This window comes from Physeter macrocephalus, chromosome 1 (genome assembly GCF_002837175.3).
Source record: "Physeter macrocephalus isolate SW-GA chromosome 1, ASM283717v5, whole genome shotgun sequence".
In the NCBI taxonomy this organism is placed as follows: Eukaryota; Metazoa; Chordata; class Mammalia; order Artiodactyla; family Physeteridae; genus Physeter; species Physeter macrocephalus.
The window spans coordinates 50,410,338-50,430,399 of NC_041214.2; the positions used below are offsets into that span (position 1 = coordinate 50,410,338).

Sequence of the window (20,062 nt, forward strand, 5' to 3'; positions counted from 1 at the left end):
AACTCATTTCATAGAAATATATTTAAAAAGTAAAGGGTTCTGGGCTTCCCTGGTGGCGCAGTGGTTGAGAGTCCACCTGCCGATGCAGGGGATACGGGTTCGTGCCCCGGTCCAGTCAGATCCCACATGCCGTGGAGCGGCTGGGCCTGTGAGCCATGGCCGCTGAGCCTGAGTGTCCAGAGCCTGTGCTCCGCAACGGGAGAGGCCACAACAGTGAGAGGCCCGCGTATTGAAAAAAAGAAAAAAAAAAAAAATTCAACCTTTTAGAAATACAATAAGAACTAAACTCATTTGATAGAAATATATTTAAAAAGTAAAGGGCTCTAAATACCCAAGATACCAAAAGGAAAAAAGGTCAAGAAAACGGTGGTCATAGGCCCTGTTGTTTTGAAGATAAGAGACTAAGAAGTAGTAAATCCTCTATTTGAAAACGGTAAAGAACATGGGCTTTAGTCAAAAATTCAGCCTAAAAGGACTTTTCCACTTTTTCAGATGGCCCTGTTATAACCATCTCCAGTGACAAAGATCTAGCCTCTCTGCAATTATCTAGTTCACCTTGCCCTTGGACCATCAAACAAACTGGTATAATCAGGGTTCCCTACTACATCTTCGAGGGAAAGATTAGACCAGGTCACCTAGTCCCCAGAAAGACCTGCACCAGCCCCACATTCACACAGCTTAACTGGAAAGATAAAAATGCACTAGCTGAGCTGGTAGAGGTCATCAGTGATAACTGTGATGAGATCTGACATCATTCGGAGGCAAACCGAGAAAAAAAAAGGCTCAAGAGCTTGCCACAAAACTAGTTTAACATCCCTAAATAAAAATCTTGTTAAAAATCTCTAAATAAAAATAAAACATCCTCTTAAAACAAAACAAAAAGCTATTGAGGCATTAGACCCAGGGAATAAAAACTACCACATAACTTCCTATCCTACCCCAAAGATGATGAAATAAAGTCACACGCACAAAAAGTATCTTTGGAAGATTTGAGACCTCACTAAAAATTAATGTTGTTTAATTAGAAAATGTTGAGAAATCTACTTTGCTATGTTTTAAACAGGAAAGAAGCAGTTTCCTGTTTTAATCAGGTAGCAGCAGTAAACTTCTCATTCTGTATTATTGATTCTGACAGGAGTCAACTATTTAGACCAGATGATACCTCTGACTTTGGTCAGTATCACAAATCATTAAGAAAAACTTCTGGAGGGACTTCCCTGATGGTCCAGTGGTAAAGAATCTGCCTGCCAATGCAGGGGACACAGGTTCGATCCCTGGTCAGGGAACTAAGGTCCCACATGCTGAAGGGGAACTAAGCCCACGCGCCACAACTACTGAGCCCGCGGGCCTCAACTAGAGAGAAGCCTGCACACTGCAAGAAAGAGCCCGTGTGCTGCAACTAAGACCCGACGCAGCCAAAAATAAATAAATAAAATAATTATAAAAAAAGAAAAACTTCTGGAGATGTGGGTGGATTATTGCTCGTGTTGTGAAAGAAGCTTATACTGTCAGGAGGATTTTAGCAGCAAGTATGTGTGTATATCACATCCTCAAACCAACTAAAACTAGCTTTAAAAACAAAAAAATTTACTATCTCACGTAATAAGAAATTGGGAGGCGAGAGAGTTAAAGCCCTTAGGGGTTCGACAATGTCAGAAGGCATCCCTATTCTTTTTACCCTGTGTGCTGCCATCCTCGGCTCATTCATGATTTTGTCCTCAGGATTATCCTCCTCATCTAACAACAGGTAGAAATAAGCCACTCTTTACTAGTAGAAAATGGTCTAAGTGACCTTCTCTTGTAGCTCTGCCTCAAATTCACAAGCAGTTATAAAGCAGTGGCGAGAAAACAGCAGCCTCAGACGTGATGCATAGAGTCCCTTTATTATAAGTAAACAAATATTCTCTTTAAACAAAAGTTAAATATGGTTGCCCAAAATGACTAAAATAATACAATGGCCAATAGTTAAACTCTCTTTTCATGTATTATCACTACATGTATATCGCCCTCAACCTGACAACTTTTTATAGAGCGTTTCAGTTTTCCTAAAAGGATATTACATTAATCACAATTTATTTAAATTATTCTGATATTACATTTATAAGAATCATCTCTTAAATATTTAAATACATTAGAATGCAACTTTGATCATTTGGGGAAATTTCCCATTTCAGCTCAATGAAAAATATCCATTATATTTATCTATTATATTTTATTCTTTTTGGAGTAGGTCACCTCCAGATCTCTTGGAATACTTCATCCTTTTCTACGAAAGTGTATGCGACTCAGAAGTTCTCTGAACTTCAGTAATAAGGAGTAGTTATTCATGTTTTCTTTCCATGTTTCATAAGTCCTTCTAAATTTGTCATAATAACTTTCTTTTTTCAAGTTGAAATCTGATCCAATTTTTTTAAAATAACTGTCTTTTTTCCATATTTCTCTCCAGGAGCCTTTGAATTTTTCCAAATAACTTTCTTTTTCAGATTCTTCCTTCCATATTCCTTCTCCTTTTTTTAAGGCTATTAATTCAGCTTTAAGTAAGTTTCTGTGAATTCTCCAATAGATTTTAGAATCATAATTTAGCCCTTTAACGAGAACAGTTTTGCCAAGGCCTCTTCTCAAAATTTCTTCATTCAGACTCACACTAAAATATCTACCCTTGAATAAAAAAATAACAAAAGTCAATTATTTAATAAAGTTACTAGCATACCTGTAAAACTTTATTTACTTTAAAATCAGTCATTCTGCAACTTGAGTCCTCCAAATAAAAGTCAAAAATATAAATGCAAAAGGCTCCTTAAGAGCTTAAAACAGTTAATGCTAAATCCAAGAATTTCATTACTAGAAGAGACCATTGCTCAAAGACAACTGACTCTTTTATAACATATAGTTCTCCACAGGCTCACTGGTCTCCTACCCAAAAATGTGCAGAAGCAATAAAGCACGAAAAGGGTTTTTTGGTTTTATTGTTGTTGTTTGGAGGAGAAATGGAGCACACACCAGATAGGTAAAATGACAGGAGGCCACAGCAAAAGAGAAACTAAAGAAAAGTAACGAAACTAAAAAGTAGACAAACGCAAAATGAAATGAATCATCACTGAACTGTTAATTTAGGTTCAGAATTCCAGTGTTGAGGAAGGCACTGGCATGTAAATACATTTTTAAAAGATGTCCCATAAAATAATGAACATAAAAATAGTCCTGGCCCTTGAATCTTCACCCTTCAGGAAATTTCATTCATACCTCACTGCTTAATGAAACCAGATAAATGGGATTTTTTTTTTCTCGCTAATTTACAGTGTAAAGGAGATCCTGCTTAGCTATTTCCATAGTCCTTGTGGGATTTTAACCTAACAAGATTAATTTTAACAAAGTATTAGTAATTTTAGAGCTTCATTAGACAAGTAATTCACAGTTAAATTTTTTTAATGTGAAAACTAAAAGTTTAAAGTAGGAAACATTTTCTAAGACTATATAAAGGAATAAAGTAACCTTTTGTTCCTTTAAATGCAGTAACTTTTGGTACATGATGATAAGCGGCTAAGAAATACAGTTTTAAAGGGATTATCATATTTGTCTCAATGTTTTAAATTTAATGAGCTGAACCAAAATAAAAAGAAGTAAAATTCAACCTCACACTACAGTAAAATTCAACAGAAGTAAATTACCGAAATATGCATAAAGCATAATTTGGTCACCTTCTAGGAAAGAGTATAAGATAAAGACAGATAAGGTGAAGTGTGGGCTCAGGAGCCAGGAAGAGCTGGGCTTGAATACTGGTTCTTCCACTTGGTTATCCAGAGCCGCCCCTGTAAATGGGAATAAAATGATTCCATAGGGGGGTTTTGAGGATAAATAATATATACTCCTCAATTGAAAAGACAAGTTAATATTTTTGTAAGGCCTTTGGGATCTTTTATATACTTTTGTATTATCAACTTAGTCAAGTGTAAGATGCTTCAACCAATCAGTATTGGATAATTCTTATTTTGAAAGAACTGAATGTGATCTGGACATGCAAAAATTAATGGATTTCATTAGGTGTTCTATTAATAATTCAAAAATCTTTTAATAATTAAAATGGTTACAATTCTAATCACTTTAATGTGAGGTTATTTTTCTCTTCAGATTATTCTTGTTTGTTATATAATAAGAAACTTTAAAAATAAGAAAAATTACCCTTAATCCTGTTATAATAACATTTCAACTATTTTATTTTTCCATGTTCTTTTTTCAGTAGTTGTCCACCAAAAGAAATTTGGAAGAAGGCATATTGAAGGACTCAAGACAGTGACAGGGCAACAGTAATGAAGCTCTAAGGCATCCACAGTTACAGAATGGCTAATGGCCAGTCATAAAGGTAAGGAAACTCTGAGGCAATGTCTTCAGATGACTGACTACTGATCATGAATAGTATTTAAATAGGCTCAATTTAAATATGCCCAGTAGTATTAAATATGCTCAATGTTTTTAGAGTTCAAAGACTTATATGTTAAGGCATACCTATCTACAAGGTATTGGACCAGAATGAGCAATATTTACCTTCAGAAAACACCCTTGCTCTTTGCAATTTCCAGTTGACAAGTCGTACTCAATAAGTGGTTTATAATAACAAGTGTGATATAATGTCCATAAATAAATGTATAAGATACTCCTTAAACTGGCAATGTCCAGAGTCATTAATAATTTGAAGTTTTTTAACTTTTTCTTAATTTTCTATTTTTTCTATAATAAACATATAAACATAATTTTTTCTATAATAAACAAATTTTATAGCAAAATTTATATATGAAACATCTAGTTCTCTATACATAATCACTGTGAGCAGTACTTTAAAAGACAAAAAAATTCAGTCTCATTATATATTCAAGGTTCTGATTAATGACGAGTTTATGTATTAAATAATAAGAATAAAATATTGCTAGTTATTTCTTCACACTACTTACCTTATTCACTAAAAGGTAGCAAAAGAGTGCTGAATTCTCCTTTCCAAGAAGTTGGAACCATACTACTTGGGAAGGTTTTAGCTCTTTTTGTAACCACACCTTCCCAGTTTCAGTGAGTTCTACTCCAGCCAACTTAACCAGCAAAGCACCACACGGCTCTTCTAAAACGGTTAGGTAGAAGAGAGTTTTAGATTTAATACCACGTTGCAAAAGCAAATTCCAAAGTCATCTGGGCTCCAAAAAACAATTGGATATATTATGTTTATTTATAAATACCCAGACTCTCTAGATATAGATCCATTCATTTCTATAGTCAACTTGTCTTTTAAAACAATACAAGTATGTAACAGATGGAATAATTTCAAAAACTCATTTCAGTAAGCTCCAGAACAGGATGTGGGGTTTAACCAATTTACCTTTTATTAAAAAAATCTGCCAGATTTATTTCTATGCACACATACACATAATGCTACAAGATATGTCGTTCAATAATATAAGCTCCTATGACCAATAGGACTGTATAAACTTCATTTTCACTTAATGTACTGAGGATATTTTCCCATCTCAATAAATATTGATTAATATTGACATTATTTTTTTTATATACATTTTACAAAACTGACTTCCAGACAGGATTTTATCAATTTATTATCCAAGTAACATAGTGATAAGAAAGTCTGGGCAAACTCTTGATAAAATTTTAACCAATTAAACTTTAATAACAGGATTTTATTGTAGAAAAAGTTTATAACTTTCCATAAAGGATAATGGCTGACAAAAAAAAAATCTTAATGACTTTTTTTTGAAAGAAATTATACACTTAACATATGCTAAACTCTTATACAAGTAGCTGAAAGTATAAAGTTAAGTTCACTTAATTGCTAGGGAAAAAGTAATACTTGAGTTCAGGAACATATCCTAGAAGCTTGCCACAATATTATTTGATGATAGAAAAACATTTTCTTTAGGGCATGGGTTCTTGAAACCTGTCCTAGAGTTTCAGTTAGAGAAGTATCAAAAGGTGTAAGTAGGATTATGTCCTTAGAAAAATCTGTGACACAGTAAATACACAAATTAGATTAAGGCAGAACATATACTAAAGACTAGATGAATTCAAATCATTGGTACACAATGAGTTAAGGGAAGCCTGAAGATTCTGAGGTCTCTCTTCAATTCTTTAACGCTGCCATCAACACCAGCTGTCTTCCAATAAAACATCCTCTAGTCTTTAAGACCAAAATTTTGGGGACCAAAAACATGAATCTAAGTCAACACAATCAACCTTAAGTATTAATGTCCTAATTCTTCACTTCACAAAAGGTCACTGGGATCCCTTTAAAATTAGCAATTCCCCATTAAGCATTTAAAATACGATGCGGCCAATAAAAATTTAAAAATAAATCTTCCAAGAACTAATCTACTGAATAAGGTTAGTTATACGCATCATATATTTTTGCCCAAACAGTTGAGGTTTTTTTGAAAAAGGAGATGCGACTTTTAATGCTTATGATGTCTAATTTTAGCTTTGTGTGAATCCCTCTATCTTACTAGCTCTTCAACAAATCTTTTATGCACATATTTTTAAAAAGCCTAATTCAGGGCTTCCCTGCTGGCGCAGTGGTTGAGAGTCCGCCTGCCGATGCAGGGGACGCGGGTTTGTGCCCCGGTCCGGGAGGATCCCACGTGCCGCGGAGCGGCTGGACCCGTGAGCCATGGCCGCTGGGCCTGCGCATCCAGAGCCTGTGCCCGGCAACGGGAGAGGCCACAACAGTGAGAGGCCCGCGTAACGCAAAAAAAAAAAAAAAAAAAAAAAAAAAGCCTAATTCATACTGGATTGGATGACACAGATGATGCCAAACGTTATAAGGGGACAGCAACATGGGCTCCAGTGGAAGTGCCCAAGAGCAGGACTTGGGTTTTGCAGAATGAACAGACAGGCAGGAGGAGGAGTAGGAAATGAGTATGTCAAGTAAGGGAAAGACCATGGGCACCTGGAAAAAACTGCAGACATAAGATGAATACTGAAGCAAATCACCACTAAGGAGTTTGTTATATTTCTGTTCCATCAGATGGGTCGGAAACTTCATGACTAAATATTCTTAAGGTTTTTATAAAGATAGTACACGACAGAAAAACAACTGATTTATACCCTCAATTTAGAAAACATTATAAGTGAATTCATGACAATGGACAATTTCACGAGACAGGAGTATTACATATGTCAAAAAGGTTATTTTTTTACCATCCGGGATAGGAGAAGCTTTGAGTAATATCCTCACTAGACTGCAGGTTTTGTGACTATTGTAGGATCACATCCATTGTTTGCCACTATATACTGAGAATGTGACAAAACAGCAGGCATTCAGCAAACATTTACTGAAGAAATGAAGTGTCCTAAGAGTTTCGCTTCATAAAAATTTTCAGCTCTGTGTGTGTTTGCCTCCTCATCATACACATCAAAGATAAGATCATGGAAGGAAGGGATATCACAGAATAGTCATGAGAAAGGAGTCTTGGAAATATTATAATTCTCTTCTTTGATGGTGGTGGAAACAATAAGCCAAAACTAGAAACAGAACACCAGCTCTCCACGCCAGTACACATTCTACTACACCACACAGACTACTCTAATGTAGTTTTCTGAGCTAAATCTTTTTGGTTAGAATGGCCTTAATTTGGGGAGCCTGAATCCTAGCCCTCCTTACAATAAAATCAAAAGTCCATCCCTGGGACTTCCCTGGTGGCGCAGTGGTTAAGAATCTGCCTGCCAATGCAGAGGACACGGGTTCGATCCCTGGCCTAGGAAGATCCCACATGCCGCAGAGCAACTAAGCCCATGCGCCACAACTACTGAGCCTGCGCGCCACAACTACTGAAGCCCGCACTCCCCAGAGCCCACGTGCTGCAACTATTGAGCCCACGCACCACAACTACTGAAGCCCACATGCTCTAGGGCCCATGTGCCACAACTACTGAGTCCATGTGCTGCAACTACTGAAGCCTGTGCACCTAGAGCCTGTGCTCCGCAACAAGAGAAGCCACTGCAATGAGAAGCCCACGCACTGCAATGAAGAGTAGCCCCTGCTCGCCACAACTAAAGAAAGCCTGTGTGCAGCAACAAAGACCAACGCAGCCAAAAAAATTAATTAATTTAAAAAATAAAAAATAAAGTCCATCTCTATCCTACAGGCCAGGTAGTAAAAATAGTGAAAGGAACATAAGGAGCTTTCAATTAACAGCTATTTTTAAATGAAAAAGATTATGCTGTAACATCTTATTACATCATTCAAAATAGTGCTTGGAAAGCAACCTTCTAGTTTTACAACCATTTTATACGTAAATAGGTTTAACTAATGAAAATGCAAAATGATCTCTTTAACATCAACAATTTATGTCAGTTACAAAAAGTATTAACACTACTGTTACATTTGTACTGGTTATCATCTGTTGGGACGAATAAGACATGTCTGTTTCTTTAACTTTTGCATCTCTATACATAAAGTTGTGGACTGGGTAGCAGAAAATCTGTTTTCTACCTTTGATTTCATCAACTGTTAGGTAGATGGCTTCATACATGGGCTTTAACTTCTATAGAAAATATTTAAATAAGTGGGGGAGAAAAGTAAGTTTCCTTTCAGCTCTAAAATTTTGATTGTTTGTACCAACTTGATAAACATTTTTATTTGATGTGAAACCCATTAATAACAATATGTGTATATGGCAATTAGAGTGCTGTGGCATTGCTCGACTTCTGGGGCAGATTCCCACTGAATACCATCCCTGGAGTTGTGCAATGTACAGCCTGGACAATCACAAGTGATGACCTTGCTGTCTAAGCACTAAAGAATCATCACTATTTCAGACAGGAGAGATTTAAATTATTGTAGCATTATTACAACAACTGAGAAGGTAGAGGACTTATGAAGTATAAACCATGCTTAGAGCTGAAATGGCCATTAAATGGCCATTAAATGGCCAAATAAACATCACAGGTATCTTTCTTTAGGGAACAATACTGTTTGATTTGTTAAAGAAGTCAATCATGTCAGGTATGTTTGGGGAAAAAAAATTAATCTTATTCCTTTGCAGCCCTATCTAACTGAACAGAGTGATATTCATTCATCTGAGGCTAAAGAAATAAGAAGCCCTTTCTTCAAAACAGTAAAATAATATTAAGAAGATCTTTAAATATAACTCAGTTAATTCATTTGACAAATTTTGCCAAGTCTCTGTTGGCTAACAATTATTTTTCTAGGGACTGTGAATAATGAGATAGATAAGAAAAGTTCCCTGCCCACCAGGGCTCACAGTTTAATAGAAGGATATAAACCTAGATATATAATTACAGGAAAATGTGTTTCAGCACTTTAATTGTAGTGTGTATAAATTGCTTGGGGGATAGGAAAGAAAGAGGCTAATTCTGCTTGGGAGGTAAGGAGAGCTTCACAGAAGAGCTGACATTTGAGCTAGGTCCTAAAGAATCCACAGGAGCCAAGTCACTCTGGGCAAAGAACCATGCCCAGGGCATGAGAACACATGGAAGCAGTAGGCATGTCTGTGTGGCTGGGGGCTTTGCCATGAAGCAGGGAGAAATGGGAATTGCAGCAGCAAAGCTATGGACTCTGCCCAGCTCTCCAGCCTCCTTTGGTGTCTCTTGTCCCATTCTTCCCTATGCCCCGGCCATACGAGTCTTCACGTGCCTACCGAAAGAGCCAACTCATCCCCAGGCATATTCTTCCTAGCCAGCCCCCTCCCATTCTTCGGGTATCTGATTAAATAGCAACTCCTCAGTGAGGCCTTCTCTGACCACTATATGTGTAGGTTCGCCCTTCATACAACCTCCAATAATTCTCATCCTATACCCTGATCCTTTTCTTCATAGCTCTTAGGACAATTTTTCATTTGTTTGTTACCCATCTTCCACCTGTACTATAAGCTCCAAGGGGTAGAGTGGTCTTGTTTATTTCACTCCGCACGTACGGCTAGCATAGGACCTAGAACATAACATGTGCTCAGTATTTGTGGAATAAATGCTTGAATGCCTGAATGAACCACTGAGTGGTTGAATGAGAAAAGGAGGGAAGGAAGAAAAGAAATCTAGAGCCAAATTAAATAGTTCCTGTATGTAAGTCAAGAATTTGGACTTTCCCTCATAGACAATGGAGAGTTACTAAAAATTAAAATGACTTTTTTTTGCTGTTTTTAAAATAACTTCTAATAAAGGAACATTAAAATAGTTATTTAGTGTTATTATTTCTGCACCTTACTTACTTCTCCATGAAGATATAATAGGTAAAGTAATGGGAATATGTTCAATCTCTAAACCATTCTCGGTTATTCGGCGTAGTCGTCCTCGTAGTTTAACATTCCTTCTTATAAATTCTACTGGAATATCTGAAGAACTTGTGAATTTTGATGTCTGTTGATTTACAAGGAGAAAAATATAACATTTAATTACCATTTTCATATTAAAATTAAGCATGTCAAATTCTCTAAACATTTTAAAGAAGATATAACCACTGAAAATTTTTAATTTGGTTCTTAATTTTATATTAAAATTTTAATAAGATTTAACAGAAAGTGTTTACGGGAACATTATTTAGAAATCTTTAGTCATTATTTTACTATTTCAAGCTACTATATAGAGAACATTAAACAGACTCCTAACTTCTAAAAGCTTACATCCTCGAAATATGACACAATCCATCAAAAAGCTGTGAGTCTGAACATGGCACCACACAAATCTGACTAAGTAGTCACTATCCTATACTATAGATGTACCATCTATTCATGCAGGTACTGCTGGGAGAACCTAACCAAAACTGAGGCAAGTTAAGTTTGACTACTAATCAACAAGGTTTTTTTCCTTATTTTTTATATCATAGGAAGAAAAGGTCCCTCCCAAAAGGCCAACATTAGGAATTTATTTAAATACCTAACACCTTGGAGTTAGTCAACATTTTATACCTGTGTCTTCCATATTAACAGTACTACAGAGACAAGCTTAATTCATAATCATGGCTGGGTGAGAGCCTCATACAGGCAGAAGAATAAATGAGTACCCAACTTCCTAAGATAGTAAAGTTGGTCTAAACATTAAAAAAATTTTTTTCAAACAAGAAAAATATTGTAGCAGACAAATCCAGAATGTGAAACGTTAAAAATGGGATAAATGACTTGGTTACTCTAACAAATCAATGGCGTAAAGGGGAAAAAATGGGGGTGGGGGTCTAGACTGTTACAAAATAAATGAGTCATAAGAGATATAACAAACAAACGCAATATATGGACCATTTGAATCCTGATTTGAACAGATCATCTATTGAAAAAAGACACCACTGAGACAATCAAGGAACTCTTAATATGGTCTGGGTATTAGATGATGCTAAGGGGTTATTAATTATCTTAGATGTGATAACGTTCTAGGACAGACGGACACTGTGAGTCTCTTGATGCGGCACAACAGGAAGCAGTATACACTGTCACCTTCTTGTTCACACTAAATCTACCAAGGAAACACAAATCCAGACTGTGGGACATTCTCTAAGACAAGTGGCTTGGGCTCTTCAAAAATGGCAGTGTCATGACAGACAAAAATTAACCATAAAGATAAAGTGGGATAAAAGTCTAGAATAAAGGAGACTAAAGAGACATGACAACTAAATACAGTGTGTGATCCTGGACTGAACCTTAGGCTGGGAAAAAAACAGCTACAAAGGATATTTTCAGAAGATAAATATGAATATGAACTGGATTTTAGATTTTACTGCAAAAATGTTAAATTAATTAGCTGTAATATTAATGTGACTATGTAGGAAAATATCCCTGCTCTTAGGAGGTACACTATGAAGTCCTTATGGGACAAGTTCCATCATGTCTGCAACTTGCTTTCAAATGGTTTCACTGAGGGAGAGAGAGAAAGCACAACCATGGCAAAATGTTAACAACTGGTGAATCTAGATAAAAAGGAGGTGACTGCTTTTTCTGGAGAAAACACTGTGAGGAAAAAGATTCTGAAGGTATGTATTGTCAGCATTCATTCAAGAATGTGGAATATGCAGAATGTAAACAAAAGGGAAGAGAAATCCTAAATCAAACACACATGAAAAGTTTGAGTGAGTCACCTGACAGAAGTTGTCTATGAAAAGGTTATGGGAAAGACAGAGAAATGTGGGCTAAACATCCACATAGATGGCTCCCTATATGGTTCTGTGACATCCCTAGGGTAGCACTGATGAGTTAATGTCAATGGGAGGGGCACTCTAGGAGTAAGCCACAGGGCTCTGACCTGGATCCTCTCCAGTTTAACATGATCACCAGTGACTTGAATGCGAGCATAAGGATAGAACATCAGCAGGTCTGATGCTTGGAAGGGTATGAATACTAAGTCAGAGGTAGTATTTAAAAAGATCCTGACAATTAGAATGAATGGCTACAACATAAAAGTCTGCCCCTGTATCCTCCCAAACTAAAGGATAGAAGAGAATAAAGTAGCATATATGAAAAAGATCTACAGGTTTTAGTTAATTGTGAACTCAAAATGAGTGAAAATGTGACAAGGCTGCCAAAAACAAAAAGTGCAAACTCCCTCTCCTCTTTGCCCAGCACCCCGCCCCCACTCCCCTCTGCAAAGTTCCACCCAAAGCAACACTATTAGGAGCAGGATCCAGAACAAGAGAGGTGAGGGAGAGAGTACTCTAAATCAGGCTCTAAGTGGAATCTATCAGGCTGTTCTGGGTGTCATATTTCATAAAAGACTTCATCAAACTGGAACAAAGCCAGAAGAGGAGAAAAAAGATGGTAAAGAGCCTGGAAACTACATCACATGAGAAAACCAAGAGTATTTTGCCCAAGGAAGGCAAGACTTAGAAGGAGTAGAGAGGGACATTAAAGATGTCTTCAACTACTACAGGTCCATCCTTTAAATTCTGAGGTGTTTTCATTAAAGGATACACATAAAAGGGCAAAAGTGTGCCTTGATGCTTGGAGTTTTGGACGTTATTAAGGAGCTAGGGGAGGAAACGGAAAAACGTAGAACCCAATGTTCTACTTTCACGAAGCTCACAGTCTATGTGAAGAACCTCTAAAGGCAGATCCCACTGCATCTACCTCATGATGGGAGGAATCCAATAATCCCTCAACAGCCAAAAGTTCAGTGCAGCATTTCTGTGATACAGAAGGCACCATCTGGAAGAGGAAAAGACAATATGCATAAAACCGGAATACAACTATAGAGCAACACATGAATAGGTTTAATATAAAGTGCAAGTGCTAAAGGGTCAAAATGGAAAGGATAGGAACACCTGAGGAAGACATCTTTCAACAAAAAAATACTGAGTTTGTGATAAACACAGCCTGCTCTCCAGAGCAGGCAGAAAGATGATCCCACTAACAAGGGTGCTATGCCCAAGCTTCAGAGAGTGAAGGGCGTGTCCTAAAGGCAAACAGACAAAAGCTGGAAGCATCGCAGTGAAGAGAAAATAATAAGGGTTTTAAATTCAGGAAGATGTCATATGAAATCCAGTTCTGCCATGTACTAGCCAGATGATCTTGTCAGAGTTATTTCTTTGACCATCCATCTCCTCATCTATAAAAGTTAGGCATAAGAATACCTCTATCACAGAATTATTTTACCTATTAAATGAAATTATATATATAAAGGGCTCAGCACAGTACCAAACTTAATAATCTTTTTTATTTTTTAAAAATGAAATTTGGAATTGTCAATCTGTGATTGAAAGAATATGAGAAACTGATAAACTCTCAGAGGGAAGAAGAAGGAGAGAAAACCAGCAATCCAAAAAGAAAGCTGGACAGGAATTATCAAGGCTCCTTGTGGCAAGATATCAATGCAACATCCATTCCCAAACCCATTCTCCCTTGCCAACATGCTCTGTATGGGGTGGAAAAGCTAAATGGCCACTTGCCCAGCCTACTTTCCCTAGCTAGAGGTGGCCATGTGACAAAAGGATGTGAGCAAAGGTCTACAGAGGGCTTCTGGGAAGGTTTTTGCTTTTTGCATAAAAGGAAAAGATGCGGCTGGCACCTCTCTTCCTTTTTCCTCTCCTCCTGCCTTGAGCAGCCTGCTATAGCAGCCATCTGTGCCATGAGGAAAGGCAAGGAAAATCAGACAGACCTAAATTCTATGTTACTAAGCCGGGGAAGCAATGCTAGCAGCCTCTAACCTCCAAGCTTCTTGTGACATGAGAAAAATCAACTTTTTAATTGGTTAAGCCACTGCTGATTAGGGTTCCCCTTATTTCTAGCTAAACCTCTCCAACTGTTCTATAACAGAGTTTTTTATCCCCTAATGTTCCAATGTTCTTTTTCTCTTCCTTAGTCTGCTCTTCTTATCAAAAACCATAAAATCTAAGAAAAAGACACCAAACTTAAGTCTAAAATAAGTAACCTCACAACTATATATATATATATATATATATATAATTGAATAATTTGCATAAGTCAATGACGTACCTAACATAAGCAGGATTAGGACATGAAAGTCAATGAGAAAAAAAAAAGAATGAAAGTCAGTGAGAATAAAAGTGAACATAATAAACAGTAACACACTCTGCTTTTAATATTACCAAAGTGAAGTACTGAACTATATACTAAAAATAACGAAAAACTTACAATGATCTCTAATTGATTCATGTGCTTTTTTAAGGGCTAACAAGAGAAATGATCCCTCAGCACTATTTTCCCCTTAACTCTTAATCAGATAATTTAATATTTTGGCAATTTTGGAAACTTCAAAATACAGATATGTCATGGAATGTAGAGATATAAGAAAATGAAAAAAGTAGAATGAAAAGAACTAAAGTTTCAAAAGCTCCATTCTAGAAGAATATACATAGGCTAAAAATGAATGACTTACAAAATCATGGAGGAGTTATAAGAAAGAGCCTATTAAATATAAGGTTAAAAATGAGTTCAAGCCCCCCCACCCCCAAAAAGACAGCCACTTCAATAAATGGTGTTGGGAAAACCAGACAGCTACATGTCAAAGAATGAAACTGGACTACACTCCATGCACAAAAATAAATTCAAAATGGATTAAAGAATTAAATGTAAGGCCTGAAACCATAAACCTTCTAGAATAAAACACAGGCAGTATGCTCTTTGCCATCAGTCTGATTAGTACTTTTTTGGATATGCCTCCTCAGGCAAAGGAAACAAAAGTGAAAATAAACAAATGGGACATCAAACTAAAAAGCTTTTGCACAGTGAAGGAAACTGTCAACAAAACAAATAGGCAGCCTACTGAATGGGAGAACATATTTACAAATGATATATCCAATAAGAGCTTAATTTCCAAAATATACACAGAAGTTATACAATTCAGCATCAAAAAAACAAACAACCCAATTGAAATACGGGCAGAAGACCTAAAGATACATTTTTCCAAAGAAGGTATACAGATGGTCAACAGGCACACGAAAAGATGCTCAACATCACTAATCATCAGGGAAATGCAAATCAAAACCACAATGAGAAATCACCTCACACTTGTCCGAACAGCTATTATCAAAAAGACAACAAATAACAAGTGTTGGTGAGGATGTGGAGAAAAGGGAACCCTCATGTACTGTTGGTGGGAATGTAAATTGGTGCTGCTACTATGCAGAACAGTATGGAGGTTCCTCAAAAAATTAAAAATACAACTACTATATGATCAAGCAATTCCACTCTTGGGTATTTGTCCAAGGAAAACGAAAACACTAATTTGAAAAGATATATGTACCCACATGTTCACTGCAGCATCATTTACAGTGGCCAAGAAATGGAAGCAACCTAAATGCCTATCGATAGATGAATGGATAAAGAAGATGTGGTATGTATATATACAGTGGAATATTACTCAGCCATAAAAAAGAATGGAATCTTGCCACTTGCAACAACATGGATGGACCTAGAGGGTATTATGCTAAATGAATAAGTCAGACAGAGAAAGACAAATACTGTATGATTTCACTTATATGTGGACTCTGAAAAATAAATGAACAAATGCAACAAAACAGAAACACAGTCATACATACAGAGAACAAACAGGTGGTTGCCAGAGGGGAGGGGAGTGAGGGAAGGAAAGAAATAGGTAAGGGAGATAAGACTAGGAGATAAACTTCTAGTTACAAAATAAATGAGCCACAGGTATGAAGTGTACAGCATGGGGAATTTAGTCAGTAATTATGCAATATCTTTGTATGGTGACATGGTAACTAGACTCATGGTGATCATTTTGAAACGTACTGAAATATCAAATCACTATGCTGTGTAACAGGGAATAACATAGTGTTGTAGGTCAATTTTACTTCAAAAACAAACTCATAGAAAAAGAGATCAGATTTGTGGTTAGGAGAGGTGGGGGTAGGGGAAGGGGGAACTTGGAAGGTACAAACTTCTAGTTATAAGATAAATAAGTACTAGGGATGTAATGTTCAACATGATTAATATAATGAACACTGCTGTAAGTTATCTATGAAAGTGGTTGAGAGAGGAAATTCTAAGACTTCTCATCACAAGGAAAAAGTTTTTTTTTCTATTTATTTAATTTCATATCTATATGAGATGATGGATGTTCACTAAATTTACTGTGGTGATCATTTCATGAGGTGTGTAAGTCAAATCATTATGCTGTACATCTTAAACTTACACTTTCACTGTATGTCAATTACCTCTCAGTTTAAAAAGATGAGTGCAAGGCACTAAAACAAAAAGACGGGAAAAGAGAGACAAAAGTTTTGAAATTGGTGTCTGGGTGAAAAGGCAACAGTTGGAAAAGATATAGTGTGATAAAGTAATGGGGTGTAGTCAATGATAATACAAAACAATATAGAGATAAGTGTAGGAAATAAATATAGAGAGAAGCAATATATCCATCGCAGTTGGATGACACATGACACTGACACTGAACATGACAATGAAATTACATCCTATGATAACAATAGGGTGTATTAAAAAGTACTTGAAAATCTTGAATTATCAAATGGATTTCCACAATTATTGAAAGGGCAAAAAAATACATTAAATGAAAGCATAAATTATTTAGTTCTAAGGGACATAATTCAACGGCGATTTAAATTTAATACTACCATAGGAAACACTTTTGACTGTTTTCAACATCTGAAATGCAAATTTAGTGGTTACACCATTCTAGCAAATTAAATCCTTTTCATATTCCTTTTTAAGCAGGAAGAAAAATGATTATGGAAATACAGGCTGTGCAACTACTTTCCATAAAATCCTGTGGATGTGTTACCTTTAAACCAACATCTTAAAATAGGTTCATTGTTCTAAAATACTATTTAAAAGCTTCTAATATGAATAACAAAATGATACACTGCTTGAGATATCATCTTTCTCGTTTGAAGTGAGAAAAATTAACTGTCTGGTGCTTATCATAATGTCTTCTTCATTTTTTTAACTTACCAGTCGAACACTTCTTAGAAGTAACATTACTCCAGCTATGGCCATTACGGTGCTGATGTTCTTCAAAAAGAGATTTAATGATTAATCCTAATTATTATTCACAATAGTGAAAGTACTAATTAGAAGGCAGAAAAAAAAAAAATCCTCTCTGTATCTAACTGCCCAAATAAGGCATATCCTTCAACTAAAGGTCCACTTTTTCCAAAAAAACTAACTGCCCACCCGCCCATTAATCTTCCACTTTTTCTCCAACCAAACTGGCACACACAGTAATTATATACATAATACGGTACTGCTCTCTATTGATTGTATTGCTTTAACCATGAGTTCCCTGAATGCTTGAATTAGTCTAATACTTCTTCTGCAAGGCCCACAGGAACTCCATAACCCTGAGTCTGCAGGCAGAATTTAAGTATTTGGTAGAAAACTTTATCACCAAAACCTTAAAATAGAGCACTTGGGAAATACATGTTGCAAACAGTTGGGAAAAACTTAGGGATGCCTTTAAAGTGCTTCGTTTAAACTGAAACAGACCTAAAGGAGTTTAATTAATTAATAAGGATCCTGTAATTCCCACAACAGTGGTAATCTAACATGCTTTCCTTCAATAAATACAACTAAGCATATAAGAGATGAAGTTGAAAATATACACAAGGGTACATTCTGTGATTGGATTATTTGGAATGAACTATCCATGTGCTTGCTAACTTAACACTGTTTCCTCCCCAATGCTGATGAGGTTATTTTTTTAATATGTAATAACCAATGCATCTCTTCCTGCTTAACTGGAAGAACCAAGGCCTTGTCAATTAACATATATGTGTGTGTATGTTCACATATATATATTGCATTAATGCTACAAATATTTATCTAGCACTTACTAAGTGGTAGTTACTACTCTAAGAACTGAGCTGCACTGGTGAGTGACAATAGACATGATCCTGGCTCTTGTGCTGCTTGGCTGCAAAGTATTTGCAAAGCTGATGATCCTACTCAACTTCCCAGCAGAATTCAACAGTTAATCATTCCATCTGAAAACATACTCTTCACTTGGCTTCCAGGACACCTGGTTTTCCTGATTTTCCTCCTCCTCCCTGTCTGTTCCTTCCTAGTCTTTGCTGACCTCCTTTTCACGCCCCAAATTCTAAATGTTAGAGAGGCCCCCAGGTCTCAGTTCTAGGGTTTCTTCAGGAGCTTTTCTGACTGGCTCCAAGATGTCATCCAAGCTTTAAATACTACTCAAGGTTTATGCAGCCCATTCCCAAGGTTATATGCCCAGTTCTGATTTCCCTTCAATACATGACTCCTGTCTCCAGTTGCCTGGAACATCTACAGGAACGTTTAGAAGTCTAATGACCATCTTCAAGTTCACACATCTCCATTTAGAGGTCTCATAGGCATCCTCAAGTTCACACGTGCAAAAAGCTCCCTAGATTTCCCTAACAATTCATTTATCCCAACTCCTCTATATCAGCAATTTCCAACACCATTCACGAAGCAGGCAGCCCCCTTTATTCCTCTCTTTGTTAGAAAGAAAGGATCACCACAATCCTCTCTCGTCTTGTCGCCGAAGATGCAGCCCCCCTCCCCCCTGCCCCCACCCTTTGTTGGAACTCCGATGGCCTCTCACTGCATTAAAGAAACGAACTCCTCCACTCTCCGCAAGCCTATGGAGTTACGTGCCCTGCTTTGGTCTCTGCCCGGCCCTTCCCAACTGCCCCCGCGGCCCCGCACACGCTGCCCTGACCGGGCGGCCCTCGAGCTGCTCCCCCGCGGCCCTTCATGCCTCCCCGGCCCGGCGGGTCCGCTGCCCGGGCCTCCCCAGGACGCGACTCCCTCAGGCTCGCGCCGCGCAGCCCGCGCCCACCACCTGCCCGGCCGGCGGGTCTGCGGTACCCGGACGAGACGCAGGTGGTCGTCTGCCCATTGCGAGATCCACGCCACCACATTGGGCGCCGCTCTGTCCCGGTCCGGCGGCGGGGTGCCGGCGGCCGCGGGCCTCGCCGCCATGTTCCCGGCCTCCCGCGAGCCCGCGCCGCCTCTTTGACCGGGCGACAGGGGGCGCCGCTTTCCGCGAGCGGGCGGACGTGTTCGCGCTCCTCCGGCTGGAGGGGAAGCCGTCCGAGCCGACCGCCTGGTCCCCTTCTCCGCAGCCTAGGAGTGGCCGGGGGCAGGCCTCCCAACCCATAATGAAGTATCTTCACAGTGACCCCAGCATTTATGCAGGGTTTTCCCACAGCGCAGGAGATCTCTGTGATACGGGGACAGGAGCTGCAGAATTCCTGGCCATGCTAATGGGAGATGATCATTTTCAACTCGCTTAACTCACACCAGTGTGGGTAGCATGTGCCACACAAGAAAGAAAACTGAAGTAGATCATTCCTTCCACCTGCTCCCAAATATAACAAGATGCGTATTTCTTATAGTTGAATTGTTGCTTCCTAAACCAGATATCAGATGCTCTAAATCTTTGAACTGTTAATTGATTAAATGTAGGGAGCTGACATATTCCAAAAATCAATACATGGATATTAACTTATTGCGGTAATCATTTTGCAATATATGCTTATATCAAATCATTATGGTGTACACCTAAAAGTAGGAAATGTTATGTCAATTATATATCAATAAAAAAATCAATAGTGTATTTTAAAACAAACAAAAATAAGTCACAGTACAGTGCAAAT

At 37.6% G+C, this 20,062-nt stretch overlaps 1 protein-coding gene across 5 annotated transcripts; it reads right to left on the minus strand.

The window, feature by feature from the left end:
* Window positions 1-1,578: 1,578 nt before the first annotated feature.
* C1H3orf33 (chromosome 1 C3orf33 homolog) lies at window positions 1,579-19,563 on the minus strand. 5 transcript variants are annotated; one of them, XM_024124380.3, is made up of 6 exons: window positions 19,272-19,404; window positions 17,376-17,435; window positions 13,056-13,133; window positions 10,218-10,365; window positions 4,947-5,107; window positions 1,595-2,658 (listed from the first exon to the last, which is right to left on the minus strand). In XM_024124380.3, exons 1-6 carry the CDS (start codon window positions 19,383-19,385, stop codon window positions 2,257-2,259), a joined length of 963 nt encoding a protein of 320 aa, XP_023980148.1. In that variant the 5' UTR covers window positions 19,386-19,404; the 3' UTR covers window positions 1,595-2,256. The 5 variants fall into 5 exon arrangements, with proteins under 5 accessions (XP_023980150.1, XP_028346193.1, XP_023980148.1 ...); XM_028490396.2 differs by lacking the exon at window positions 1,595-2,658 and adding an exon at window positions 2,665-3,809; XM_024124382.3 differs by lacking the exon at window positions 13,056-13,133 and having other exon boundaries at window positions 1,579-2,658; window positions 19,246-19,563.
* Between the last annotated feature and the right edge of the window lie 499 nt (window positions 19,564-20,062).

Coding starts and splice junctions, on each gene's coding strand:
- C1H3orf33 (XM_024124382.3), bottom strand. CDS start 19,563: ATGGGTTGGGAGGCCTGCCCCCGGCCACTCCTAGGCTGCGGAGAAGGG. Junction 17,436..19,245: donor CAGACCCGCCGGCCGGGCAG/GTGGTGGGCGCG, acceptor CTCTTTTTGAAG/AACATCAGCACCGTAATGGC. Junction 5,108..10,217: donor TATTATATCTTCATGGAGAA/GTAAGTAAGGTG, acceptor TAACCGTTTTAG/AAGAGCCGTGTGGTGCTTTG.